Source organism: Bufo bufo, chromosome 4, assembly GCF_905171765.1.
Source record: "Bufo bufo chromosome 4, aBufBuf1.1, whole genome shotgun sequence".
NCBI classification, from domain to species: Eukaryota; Metazoa; Chordata; class Amphibia; order Anura; family Bufonidae; genus Bufo; species Bufo bufo.
The window spans coordinates 382,299,950-382,314,394 of NC_053392.1; the positions used below are offsets into that span (position 1 = coordinate 382,299,950).

The window sequence follows — 14,445 nt, forward strand, 5'->3', positions numbered from 1 at the left end:
CCATGATCAGAGGGCACCACTGAGACCCATTGTAAGTACCCGTCCTCTTGAACTTGTCGCCATCGACCATGTAAAACTGGAGCCTAGTCGCTCAGGGTATGCTTATGCCATGACTATTATTGATCATTTCACAAAGTTTGTTGTAGCAGTGCCTGTGAGAGACCAAACAGCCAAGACTACAGCCGAAATGTTCTGGAAGCACTTCCTCCTGCCCTATGGATGTCCAGAAAAGATCCTCCCCGACCAAGGACCTGCTTTTGAGTCCCATCTGTTCCATGAACTGTGCCGCTTACACAACTGTAAGAAGATCCGGACAACGGCCTACCATCCTCAAGGTAACGGATTATGTGAAAAAATGAATCAGACCTTGATAGAGATGCTGAGGGCCGTGCCTCCTGAGAACAGAGGAGATTGGCCCAGTCTGTTGCCACAGCTCATGTTCACATACAATCATACCATACATTGTTCCACCGGGTATACCCCTTTTTACTTGATGTTTGGGCGCCAAGGGACATTGCCTGCTGATCATTCATTGGACATACATGTACCTGATTGCATTAACCCATTATCTAACACCGACTGGGTTGCTGAGCACCAAAGGCGATTGGACGCAGCCAAAGCCATTGTTCAGGAACGTATGGACTTTGCTAGAGACCGACAGCAGAGAGACTATGATCAGGCAGCCCATGCAGAACCCTTGACCATAGGGGCCGTGGTATGGTTAAAGAATAACCGTCGTACCAGCAAATTGGACAGTAAGTGGGAGCGAAGTCCCTATGTTGTCACTGCAATCCCAAATGTTGGAACTCACACTTATGAGATCACCCGGGAAGACAAGGGATCCCAAATTGTACACCGAAACCGGTTGAAGCTCTGCCTGACACCAGAACCTAGTGCCGAGAGTTCCGGATCTGAATATCCTGTGTCAGAGTCAGCAATACCGCCCGAGGATCCTATGCAGGCTGTCAGTAATCTCAGGTATGACGCTGATCCCATGCATTGGCTTCTGACACCGTGGTTGAACTTGCTGGTGCCTGCTCCGGCACCTACTGTAGTTTCACCTCCAGAAGAGCCGGTTCAAGATGCCCTGGATCCAGTTCCCCCTGTAGTGGATATTGTTGTTCCTGTTGTTCCAGTTGTTCCTGTTGTTCCAGTTGTTCCTGACCGAGGTCTCACGGATGGAGACCCTCCTGTTGCTCCTCTCCCTTCTACCTCGTTGCTAAGGGAAGAGGAGACCCCTGTATTGAGAAGGTCTACCCGGATGACCAGGGGACGCCCACCAGTCCGTTTAGGAGACTTTGACTATTCTGGTGGTGTCTCCTCCCAAACAGTTGCCACGGGCAATACCTTACTTGACATTTGTGCGCAAGAATGGACTCCTCCACGTGAGCCCTTGCCTGTGATACACCCACGGGGAACTCCTGGGTAGTTCCGTTATTTTACTGTTCTATTATGGACTTATTCATTGTCATGGACTATCCTGGTTATAATGTTACGCTGTGCCAGGTCAGCGCCCCCGTTCCATTCATTATCCTGAGAGAAGAGAACGACGCCCCTTGTCACTACCCTTCACCTTTGCCAATTGGACCTGATGTAAATGTAAATGCAGATGAATTACATGTATGTATGCCTGCATGTCTCTATTTTCTATTTCAGGTAGAGATTCCAGTTGGGCGACCCATGATGGAGTACGAGGTCGTACTCAGCTTAAAGCAGTGGGGTATGTAGTGTACGGGAACTGTAATACCCGTCACTACCAAAGTGTCACTTGGTGTGCTGTCGTCCCTCCTAATTATGGGAAGTTGGTATATGTCAGTTTTATAAAATGCCATGTAATGTATGTATTTTCCTGTTACTGAAACTTGCATGTACAGGCCTGCAGGGGTGTCATTCCAGCTTCTAGTCGCTAGAGGGAGCTAGAGAGCCCTAGTTTATATAAGGCCCAGACAGGGAAGTAAAAGTCAGTCTAGTGAAGAGCTCAGAAGTTTCTAGAGCCTCAGGAAGCAGAGAGAGAGACAGAGGCAAACTGCAGAGAAGCAAGAGGTACTCAAAATAACAGAGGAGGTACTTTCTAAAGCTATAGCCAAGGATATAAAGCCAGAACTAGGTTATTGGGCCTTGGTGAAGAATTGCTATATTCCAGGATCAGACAGAAATAGAGTGCAAGCTCCTGTACTGCAAGTCCTGTGTTCAACACTCTGTAATCACCTTGCTAAATCTGTAATTGCCTGCATCAACCGTATTGCAAAATCGACTGTATGCCAAGGAACTGCGATTCCAATATTGTCTCTGCATGAAAACTACTAAAGTTGGAGTTCTGTTTTAATACCACGTGTTCTTCAATTTATTCCTGCTATCCGCAAACGGCGTGCCACCGTTTAATTGGCACTGGCGTCACGAACAATTTCTATCATCACCTGCCTATGCAGAGAGTCAGCCGTCACAGGTTAGTGTCATTGCACTACTACACCCAGAAACTCTATTACACACAACTTGAGTACGCTGCACTAGTCAAAGCCCAGATCTCAATACAATAGAAAATCTGTGGTCAGAATTAAAGATTGCTGTTCACAAGCGCAAACCATCCAACTTGAAGCAGCTGGAGCAGTTTTGCAAGAAGGAATGGGCAAAAATCCCAGTGGTAAGATGTGGCAAGCTCATAGAGACTTATCCAAAGCGACTTGGAGCTGTGATTGCCACAAAAGGTGGCTCTACAAAGTATTGACTTTAGGGGGGTGAATAGTTATGCACATTGACTTTTTCTGTTATTTTGTCCTATTTGTTATTTGCTTCACAATAAAAATAAAAAAAACATCTTCAAAGTTGTGGGCATGTTCTGTAAATTAAATGATACAAATCCTTAAACAATCCATGTTAATTCCAGGTTGTGAGACACCAAAATACGAAAAAAGTCAAGGGGGTGAATACTTTTGCAAGGCACTGTATTTATGACTAGACACAGGCCTCCTGCTGTCCATGCGCAAGAATGAAATCTATGACAACTATGGAATATTTCTGTCTTCATTTGTGCCTCAAAACAGGCTTAAATGAAGATAAATTTGGCAGACCCGCTGGCCCCACCTACTCCTGCCCTCACCCGCTTTTTAGAAAGTGGGAAGCGCAGCACAGAAACGCGACTTGCAACAAAGTTTGCTGTTTAAGTGATGCTTAAAAAGTCACAAGATGTGAGACTTTTTATGCCAAAAAAACAGGGGCAAGGAGATAATAAGTATTCCCTTAGTCTTTTTCCCGCTAGTAAATGTATTTCATTGATCGGACCAGAGACAAAGGGGTTACCTGCCCTAGACAGCACCTATCCATATGTTCTGTTCGGAATGTAATTAAGGCGTCTGAGGTCTATTTCTCCTTGTGAGCATTCTATCTTCAGAGCTTTTCAGTAATAATATTATTAATACTCATGGTAATAATAATAATAATAATTCCAACAACAGTAATAGGGTAATATTTTATGCAACAGAGCCCACACATAGAATTTCACAGTGAATTCAAATGAAAATATGGTAAAACACAACTATACAAGAATGTGAAAAGTAACTGAAAACAATCTAATATAGACTGTAATACAGCAATAGTCCTATAATACTTACAAGAATTTTTGGTTGCTTAGGGTTGTCAACATAAATATATTTATGAACACCGTATCCTGCACTAAAGACTGCAAATATAACCAGCACTGAGGCCAAAATATATAGCATAATTTTCGTCCTCTCTTCAGAACTGTGATCTGTAACAAAATAACCGCAAGTTACACTCAAAACACAAAAAGAATAAACATTTCCATTGCCTTGCTATCCATGAGCATATATACCAGCTATATATTCAGACTAAAGAGCTCAGGCTTTGTTCACATGACAATTGGGCTCTGCTACATCTAGTGCTCTTTGGCTCTACTGTGCTATCAGGATTAAATATAAACTTTTCCTTTCTGCTGAACTTAGCTTTCTGTAGTCTGTCTCTGTCTCGGTCTTTATCTTTCTCCAGGGAACTTTCTCCTCCAGGCTTCTGAGGCTCTTTGCTCATGTTCCAGCAGAGCTGATGGTGCTCTGCTGGCTAGAACTCAGCTTTCCCCTTGGAGGGGTAAAAAACTAGACTCGCTTCTGCAGGTCTCGTCCAGCAGGGACGAGGGCCTGCTGCCTTCCCCAAGCAGGCGATCCTCTGAACTGACTTTCACTAACTAAACTCCTCCCTCTCTAGAGAGGGCTAGACTGGACAGAAGGTTCCACTCTAGGCAAACTAGCTCTGCCAAGCTTGCTGCCACCTACCGGTGAACCAGGCACATTTCATTTGAACATAAAAATTACATGTAAATGCACAGTGTTTGAACCTGCAATAAATACACATGATGGCATAAAATAAACCAGAGATAGTAGAGGGGTGTAAAAGGTGATAATGCACCTTTGGGGTGTTACATATACACAAGGAAATGTGTTTTTATTCTTTGTGGAAGTAAATGGTTGAAATATGTGACTGTTTTGGCCAAAGTTGCATATGTCTGGGGCGTATGTTCAGCTGCAGTGTTAAAATGTGTATGCCTGAAGAGCATGAATGTGATGTTAATGGATCCAGCGCCCTCTACTGCCACATAAAAACTGTGCAGCAATCAAAGTGCATCTAAAAACCCATGAGACAGGCTGTCTGGACCTGCACCAGATTTATCACAGGGGCTCAGGATGGATGATAAATGTTGTGCAGGGATAGACACTTTTGTCTAGCTATACACTATCGGTTGGCTTATTTTGAGACAGAATTTTATGCCAGAATCGTGGAGCAATTTTGACGCAAAGTGGCGCATCTTAGATCACAGCCCTTGCCTGTGAAGCCCCGCCCTTTAATTAAGCCCCACCTCTTTTCAGGCAACCCTGTTTGCAGCAATTATGCCAAAATGGTGCCACTATGCACTACGTTTCAGACAGATGTTTAGTGCAGACACATTAGTAAATGCAGGCCACTGTATTTTGCTGGAAAAAAGTTGTGTATTCTGAATACAGAACCTAAAACTCTTTTAGGTTAATTTGGTCATCTTGTGTTTCACCTAAAATTATCATGTCTGTGGAGCAGATCAAGCTGTGTAAACAACAATCTGCTGCCCAAGAACAATGATTTTCTATGGATACAAGCAATTTCTGTAGCGATTGCTTGTCTCCATATAGCTGAGGTGATTGTAGCATGCAAATGTTGCTCTCATCTTGGCCGACAATCAGGCAATCATTGGGAATGTTTAGTTTGCTCCCGATAACTGCCTGAAATATCAGTCTGTGTAAACCAGGGGTGCACAACCCATGGCCTGCGGGCCGCATGCAGCTCCCAGAGCCAAGGTTTGCAGCCCCCATCCTCCTGGACAGAAACTCAGATGACTGTGATCAGCTGTGTTTCTTCCATGAGTGCCGGACGACACAACATTACAGTTCCTGCTCCCGCACTGTAGCAGGAGCAGGACAGGTCCCCGGCTGTCAGTGACAGCGGGGGAGCCAAGGAGAAGGCAGAAGCACAGTGTATTAGTGCTTCTGCCTTCTTAGATAGGTGAGCGCTATGAAGGGTGGACCCGACTTGGGGGCAGAGGAGCACAGAGATGCAGGGTCAGGAGATCCTGCTCAGCAATGCCTTGTACAAAGCTCCCACAGCAGGCTGGTACCCTGTAACTGGGGTTCATTTGGCTGCCCCAGTTACAGTGGAAATACTGCAAAAAAAATATATATCTCCTATTGTCTCCCAAAGGTGTTTCAGTGACTTCTTGGGGACAAATTATGTGGAAAAAATATATATAAAAAAAAAAGTTTAAAAATTATTTGAAAAATAAACAAAAAATATAATAGAACACAAATGAAAGAAAAAAAGAAATAAAATATGATGTGGCAAAAAAATAGAAAATTATAAAGAGCATTCACTGTCTCCCAACAGGCTTTTTATGATCCCTTGGGGGACATATTGTGTGGCAAAAATATATAAAAAGAATAATAGAAAATCATAAATTTTTTTAAAAAAAGTGCAAAACAATAGAGTGTTCATTGTCCCCCAACAGTCTTTTTATGATCTCTTAGGGGACATATTATGTGGCAAAAATATATTTAAAAAATAAGTAATAAACCAATTATAAAAAAAATAATAATTCAATAAAATATTAATAAAAATACAAATAAAAGTAGGAAAAAGTGAAAAATTAACAAAAAGTGTCAGTGTCCCCAAAAGGAAAAGTCTTAATCTTTATTAAATATCCACTTAAAATAAATAACTGGCGTCACGAACAATTTCTATCATCACCTGCCTATGCAGAGAGTCAGCCGTCACAGGTTAGTGTCATTGCACTACTACACCCAGAAACTCTATTACACACAACTTGAGTACGCTGCACTAGTCAAAGCCCAGATCTCAATACAATAGAAAATCCGTGGTCAGAATTAAAGATTGCTGTTCACAAGCGCAAACCATCCAACTTGAAGCAGCTGGAGCAGTTTTGCAAGAAGGAATGGGCAAAAATCCCAGTGGTAAGATGTGGCAAGCTCATAGAGACTTATCCAAAGCGACTTGGAGCTGTGATTGCCACAAAAGGTGGCTCTACAAAGTATTGACTTTAGGGGGGTGAATAGTTATGCACATTGACTTTTTCTGTTAAAAATACTGCAAAAAAAATATATATCTCCTATTGTCTCCCAAAGGTGTTTCAGTGACTTCTTGGGGACAAATTATGTGGAAAAAATATATATAAAAAAAAAAAGTTTAAAAATTATTTGAAAAATAAACAAAAAATATAATAGAACACAAATGAAAGAAAAAAAGAAATAAAATATGATGTGGCAAAAAAATAGAAAATTATAAAGAGCATTCACTGTCTCCCAACAGGCTTTTTATGATCCCTTGGGGGACATATTGTGTGGCAAAAATATATAAAAAGAATAATAGAAAATCATAATTTTTTTTTAAAAAAGTGCAAAACAATAGAGTGTTCATTGTCCCCCAACAGTCTTTGGTTTATTTATTAAATATCCACTTAAAATAAATAACGGACATAAAGGATTGATCCTCAATCAATCAGAAAATGGATACAAATATTGATGACAACTGGGATGTTGCTGGAGATATTCGCTACCATCGGGGTGTGTGATGACCCATACACTCCCACAGAAAGTTCACTCCGTATTTTTGAAACCAGCCCCCGTTGTCATAAATTACTTCCCACAGTTGATGTGCATGGACTTAGTATGATGTAGCAAACTAGGGAGTGCTTGAGATTGCCAGTATGCTGTAGAGCTCATTAACTGGTATCTACCTAGTTGCTACTGTGTGACATCACCTCAACCGTGGGTGCTGCTGGAGTATGGAAAATTAACAGTTTGCTACATCACCATGCACATCAACTGTGGGAATTAATTTATGACAACGGGGGCTGGTTTCAAAAATACAGAGTGAACTTTCCATGGGAGTGTATGGGTCATCACACACCTCGATAGTAGGGAATACCTCCAGCAACATCCCAGTTGTCATCAATATTTTTATCCACTTTCTGATTGATTGAGGATCAATCCTACCTGTCCGTTATTTATTTTAAGTGGATATTTAGAAAGGATTAAGACTTTTACATTTTAAACGTTCTTTTTGGCAGTGATAAGATATTAGTGTTGAACGTAAACCCCCATATTGTTTTTCACAGTGAAATGTCCCAAAAAGGACCCACACCAACAAAACCATCACCATGCAGGAATTGTTGTGCTTTTATTTCAGGTTCCACTCTTCAGAGGTTTGGATACTGTCTGATCTGTAGACAGCTCTCCATAATGCAGCAGGAAATACCTTTCTGAAATATGAGATTTGTAAATTAACCATTAAACAAACTCAGGCTGAGAACATTGCAATGCCACTGCCACAGAGGCCCCCTAGAAATGGAAGATGGGTTACTGTAGGTTCTGGTAGACTGAGAGTTGTGGATAGAAGACATGTCCCACAGTCTGTGGCTCTCCATAATTCATTTGCAGCACTTTCAGAGTGCAAGAGCAACATGGAGGATGGCTCAAGCACAGTGGGTGAGAAACAATTATCTCCCATGGCTAAAGTATGCAAGACTGCAGCCAAAGACAAAAAGGAGAAGGTGAGGATTGATAGTAAGCAGCTGTAGGTGGGCGATTCCATCATAAGAGGTGTGAAGTTTGAGGAGAATGGTGTTGTGAGATGTCTCCATGGTGCTACCGCTAGCATGGATAGACGACGGATCCTTAATATTGTTAGGCAAGCAAAGCAGGAAAGGGAAGTGGATGTTATTGTCCATTTTGGGACAAACGATCTGGCTTGCAATGAGGTTTCAAAGGTGAAAGAAGCTTTTCACACACTTGGAAAGGATATACGGGAGGTTGCATCAACTGTTTCATTCTCTGCAGTTTTGCCTGTGCATAACCTTCAGCATGACAAGAAGATGCGTTAAGGAATTCAATGTATGGCTTGGTGAATGGTGTCTGAACCAAGGGTTTGGCTTTGTGTCTAATGTTAGCTCTTGTTGGAATGGAAAAGAACTGTACAAGAAAGATGGTTTGCATCTTTCTCTCAAGGGAACGAATGTCCTCGGTGAACAGTTCCAAGTATTTGCTAAGGAGCATTTAAACTAGGAAAGGGGGGCAAAAGAGTGATAATCCAGCAGTCCAACTGCCCCCCGGAACAATGCCAGAAGATGCCAGTAGCACAAAGGTTAAGAAATGACAAGCTCAGATTCTTGTCTACAAATGCTCGCAGTTTAGGGAATAAGATCAATGAACTTGAGGCTATAATGGCATCTGAGAATATAGATGTAGTGGCTGTTACTGAGACGTGGTTCAAGGGGAGTAATGACTGGGATATAACAATAACAGGGTTCTCTCTATACAGGAAAGACAGAGAAGGCAAGAAGGGGGAGGGGTGGCCCTGTATGTGAAAGATAGCATAAAATCTAATTTGATACAAGTTAGCGAGAACAATTTAGAGTCAGTTTGGGTTACCTTGCAGCTTGATAATCATAAGGTAACTCGTGTAGGTGTGATATATAGACCACCTAGCCAAGTCAAAGAATTAGATGATCTGCTAGTTGAGGAAATAGCTAAAATGACATTGAAGGGGGAAGTTATTATTATGGGAGACTTCAATCTTCCTGATGTAAACTGGAAAACCAAAATAGCTAGTTCTGCCAGGAGTACAGATATTCTAAATTCCCTACTGGGATTATCTTTACAGCAAGTAGTTGAGGAGCCAACCCAGAAGGAGGCCATTTTAGATTTAGTATTCACAAATGGGAATTTGGTATATGATATTACTGTAGGGGAAAACTTGGGATCTAGTGATCACCAGTCAGTGTGGTTTACTATAAGTACAGTGACTGAGTCACACCACACAAAAACAAAAGTTTCAGATTTTAGAAAAACTGACTTTTCTAAAAGTAGATTAGTGGTATACGATTCCCTATCAGATTGGAACAGTTTCATTGGAGTCCAGGAGAAATGGGACTACTTAAAAGTGGCACTATTGAAGGCAACAGAAAATTGCATCAGGCTTGTCAGTAAAAGCAAAAAAAGGAAGAGACCACTGTGGTACTCAGCAGAAGTGGCCAAAATCATTAAAAACAAAAAGATAGCATTTAGGAATTATACAAAAAACTAAACGAGGATGACAGGCAAATTTATAAGATTAGGCAGAGAGAGGCCAAGCAAGTTATAAGAGCTTCTAAAGCACAGGCAGAAGAGAAATTTGCTCAGTCAGGGAAAAAAGGCAATAAGGCATTCTTCAGATACATAAATGAAAAAAGGAAACTAAAACAAGGAATTACCAAATTAAAAACAAAAGAAGGAAGGTATATGGAAGAAGATAAAGAACTAGCTGACTGCCTCAATGAATACTTCTGTTCAGTTTTTACAAAGGAAAAGAAAGGAAAAGGACCTCAGTTAGGAAAGAAGACTAATGAATCTTTTGATGCATGTGTCTTTACAGAGGAAGAGGTTCTAAGTCAGCTGTCTAAAATTAATACAAATAAGTCACAGGGGCCTGATGGGATAATCCCAAAGCTATTAAAAGAGCTCAGCGGTGAACTAGCAAAACCATTAACAGATTTATTTAACCAATCACTGGCAACAGGAGTCGTCCCAGAAGATTGGAAATGGGCAAATGTTGTGCCCATTCACAAGAAAGGTAGTAGGGAGGAATCGGGCAACTATAGGCCAGTAAGCCTGACATCAATAGTGGGGAAATTAATTGAAACCATACTTACGGAGAGGGTTTTGGAACATCTAAAATCCCATGGATTGAAAGATGATAAACAGCATGGGTTTACTTCAGGGAGATCATGTCAAACTAATCTTATTGATTTTTTTGATTGGGTGACTAAAATAATAGATTGAGGAGGTGCAGTAGACATCTAGACTTTAGTAAGGCTTTTGATACTGTCCCACATAGAAGGCTTATCAATAAATTGCAGTCTTTGGGCTTGGACTCCCATATTGTTGAATGGATTAGGCAGTGGCTGAGGGACAGGCAACAGAAGGTTGTAGTCAATGGAGTATATTCAGACCAAGGTCTTGTTACCAGTGGGGTACCTCAGGGATCTGTTCTGGGACCCATATTGTTTAATATCTTTATCAGCGAAATTGCAGAAGGCCTCAATGGTAAGGTGTGTCTTTTTGCTGATGACACAAAGATTTGTAACAGGGTTGATGTTCCTGGAGGGATACACCAAATGGAAAAGGATTTAGGAAAACTAGAGGAATGGTCAAAAATCTGGTAACTAAAATTTAATGTTGATAAGTGCAAGATAATGCACCTGGGGCGTAAAAACCCAAGAGCAGAATATAAAATCAGTGATACAGTCCTAACCTCAGTATCTGAAGAAAGGGATTTAGGGGTCATTATTTCAGAAGACTTAAAGGTAGGCAGACAAGGTGCTCATGCCGCTCTACAGAGCACTAGTGAGACCTCATTTGGAGTATTGTGCTCAGTACTGGAGACCATATCTCCAGAAGGATATTAATACTTTGGAGAGAGTTCAGAGAAGAGTTACTAAACTGGTACATGGATTTCAGGATAAAACTTACCAGGAAAGATTAAAGGACCTTAACATGTATAGCTCGGAAGAAAGACGAGACAGAGGGGATATGATAGAAACTTTTAAATACATAAAGGGAATCAACAAGGTAAAAGAGGAGAGAATATTTATCTGCCGACACATTCTATGTTTCTATGTTTCTATTATCACCCCATTCACGTGAAACCACACATATTATATAACAAAATGACTGGCACAGAACAGGGAACTAATTATAATAATTTATTTTGGTGACAGTTTGCATATTTAAAGAATAAGGCTCCATTCACACGTCCGTAATAATGGGTACGCATCCGTTCCGCAAATTGCGGAACGGGTGCGAACCTATTCATTCTCTACGGGGCAGGAATGGATGCGGACAGCACACAGTGTGCTGTCCGCATTTCCGGAGGGCACCACCGATCTTGCAATTGCAGACAAGAATAGGCATTTCTATGCGGGTGCCGGCTGGGTGTATTGCGGATCCGCAATTTGCAGATCCGCAATGCTCTACGGACGTGTGAATGGACCCTAAGGAGCTATAGTTTGAAAAAATAATACTTTATAAAAATGTTTTGTACAGTTTTTCCCCCAAATAAAACTAAAAAATAAATTATAAGGCCCTATGTGTCAAGTAAAAAATTGTTGAATAAAGTTCCAGCTGTTTGAACCACCACGTGTGCTAAATCACAAAAAAGTGTCTGTTCAGCCCTGGTTATTAAAGTGTTAACCAATAAGCACATTCCCCGCTAGTAAGGTAAAGTGCTTACTGGTTATCACATGACGCCTGTAACTGGGGGACAGTAGGCTGTAATAACCAGGGAGCGCCATCTTCTGCAATGAAGGAAAGCACTGATTTATGAATAGGAGGCAGGATGGAAGGAAATGTTGCCACTGTCTGCCTCCATCTTATGGTTCCTGCGCTGTTTACACCTGGCAGTGCATGGGCATAGTCACATACACCGCTCCAGCCAATGACTGGCTTCAGTGGTGACATGCTGCTTGGATGGAGAGGTGCATGTGACCATGGCCATGCACTGCCAGGTGAAAACAGTGCGGGGACCAGAAGATGGAGGCAGTGGGGGCAGTGCGGAAGACCGAAGCGGCAGGGAGCATGTAAGTAAGAATCTTCTATTTCAGGGGCCATGCTGCAGGAACATGTAAAAAATTTATTTTTACTGGGAAATCACTTTAAGCCCCTAATACACTATGAGATATTCAGGTCAATTACTGGGAACAAGTGTTCATAGGAACGCTCATTCATGATAACTGGTCTGTATGATCATGCTGCACATCTCTCTGTGTAAGGGTGCATTCACACGACCGTATAAATATATCCGCATCCATTCCACAAATTTGCGGAATGGGTGCGGACCCATTAATTCCAATAGGGCCACAAAAGATGCGGACAGCACACCGTGTGCTGTCCGCATCCGTTGTTCCGTTCCGCGGCCCTGCAAAAAATATGGAGCATGTCCTATTCTTGAATGGGCTTCTCTATATAGCGCCGGCCATGTGCGGTCTGCAAAATGCGGAACGCACACGGCCGGTATCCGTGTATTGCGGATCCGCAATTTGCGGACCGCAAAACACTTAAGGGCGTGTGAATGCACCCTAATCAATATAACTAAATTAAGGAGGAATGACTGTGATAGCGATCATTCTGCCCCAGTCACTTTACATTGGCCTTTGTAATAGGCCTATGCAAATGAGCGCCAATCAACATTATGGAAAGAAGAGACCAAGGTATTCGCTGATGGGCATGGCGAGTTCATGGAAGTTTTTATTTTTTGTCACAAGTTAGTGGAATATGAGACTTTGTATGAAAAAAAAAAAAATAAAAAAAATAAAAATCTTCATTTTCCACTAACTTGTGACAAAAAATAAAAAATTCTAGGAACTTGCCATGCCCCTCACGGAATACCTTGGGGTGTCTTCTTTCCAAAATGGGGTCACTTGTGGGGTAGTTATACTGCCCTGGCATTCTAGGGGCCCAAATGTGTGGTAAGGAGTTTGAAATCAAATTCTGTAAAAAATGACGAGTGAAATCCGAAAGGTGCTCTTTGGAATATGGGCCCCTTTGCCCACCTAGGCTGCAAAAAAGTGTCACACATCTGGTATCTCCGTATTCAGTAGAAGTTGGGGAATGTGTTTTCGGGTGTCATTTTACATATACCCATGCTGGGTGAGATAAATATCTTGGTCAAATGCCAACTTTGTATAAAAAAATGGGAAAAGTTGTCTTTTGCCAAGATATTTCTCTCACCCAGCATGGGTATATGTAAAAAAAGACACCCCAAAACACATTCCCCAACTTCTACTGAATACGGAGATACCAGATGTGTGACACTTTTTTGCAGCCTAGGTGGGCAAAGGGGCCCATATTCCAAAGAGCACCTTTCGGATTTCACTCGTCATTTTTTACAGAATTTGATTTCAAACTCCTTACCACACATTTGGGCCCCTAGAATGCCAGGGCAGTATAACTACCCCACAAGTGACCCCATTTTGGAAAGAAGAGACCCCAAGGTATTCGCTGATGGGCATAGTGAGTTCATAGAACTTTTTATTTTTTGTCACAAGTTAGTGGAATATGAGACTTTGTAAGAAAAAAATAAAATAAAAAAATCATCATTTTCCGCTAACTTGTGACAAAAAATAAAAAGTTCTATGAACTCACTATGCCCATCAGCGAATACCTTAGGGTGTGTACTTTCCGAAATGGGGTCATTTGTGGGGTATTTGTACTGTCTGGGCATTGTAGAACCTCCGGAAACATGGCAGGTGCTCAGAAAGTCAGAGCTGCTTCAAAAAGCGGAAATTCACATTTTTGTACCATAGTTTGTAAACGCTATAACTTTTACCCAAACCATTTTTTTTTTACCCAAACATTTTTTTTTATCAAAGACATGTAGAACAATAAATTTAGAGCAAAATTTATATATGGATGTAGTTTTTTTTGCAAAATTTTACAACTGAAAGTGAAAAATGTCATTTTTTTGCAAAAAAATCGTAAAATTTCGATTAATAACAAAAAAAGTAAAAATGTCAGCAGCAATGAAATACCACCAAATGAAAGCTCTATTAGTGAGAAGAAAAGGAGGTAAAATTCATTTGGGTGGTAAGTTGCATGACCGAGCAATAAACGGTGAAAGTAGTGTAGGTCAGAAGTGTAAAAAGTGGCCTGGTCTTTCAGGGTGTTTAAGCACTGGGGGCTGAAGTGGTTAATTAAGCATGTAACATTTCAACGCCTTACCTGTTTTAGGTGTTGTACATTTTTGGTTGGAAAGTGACGTACGGCATCTGAAGCATGACAATCGTGCAGATACACAGTATGATGTTTGTAAGTCTAAATTTTCTATCTTATAGTAAGGTATCTAAGAAGAGATGAAACATGA

General features: G+C 41.3%; 1 protein-coding gene across 1 annotated transcript in view; it reads right to left on the reverse strand.

The window, feature by feature from the left end:
- Positions 1-14,445, reverse strand: part of LOC120998526 (interleukin-20 receptor subunit alpha-like) — a 57,505-nt gene that overhangs the window by 7,830 nt on the left and 35,230 nt on the right. Inside the window, exons 5-6 of the mRNA XM_040429203.1 lie at positions 14,304-14,424; positions 3,609-3,745 (exon numbers count right to left, since the gene is read on the reverse strand). Of these exons, the coding sequence (XP_040285137.1) occupies positions 3,609-3,745; positions 14,304-14,424 (258 nt within the window). The remainder of the gene's footprint in view (positions 1-3,608; positions 3,746-14,303; positions 14,425-14,445) is intronic.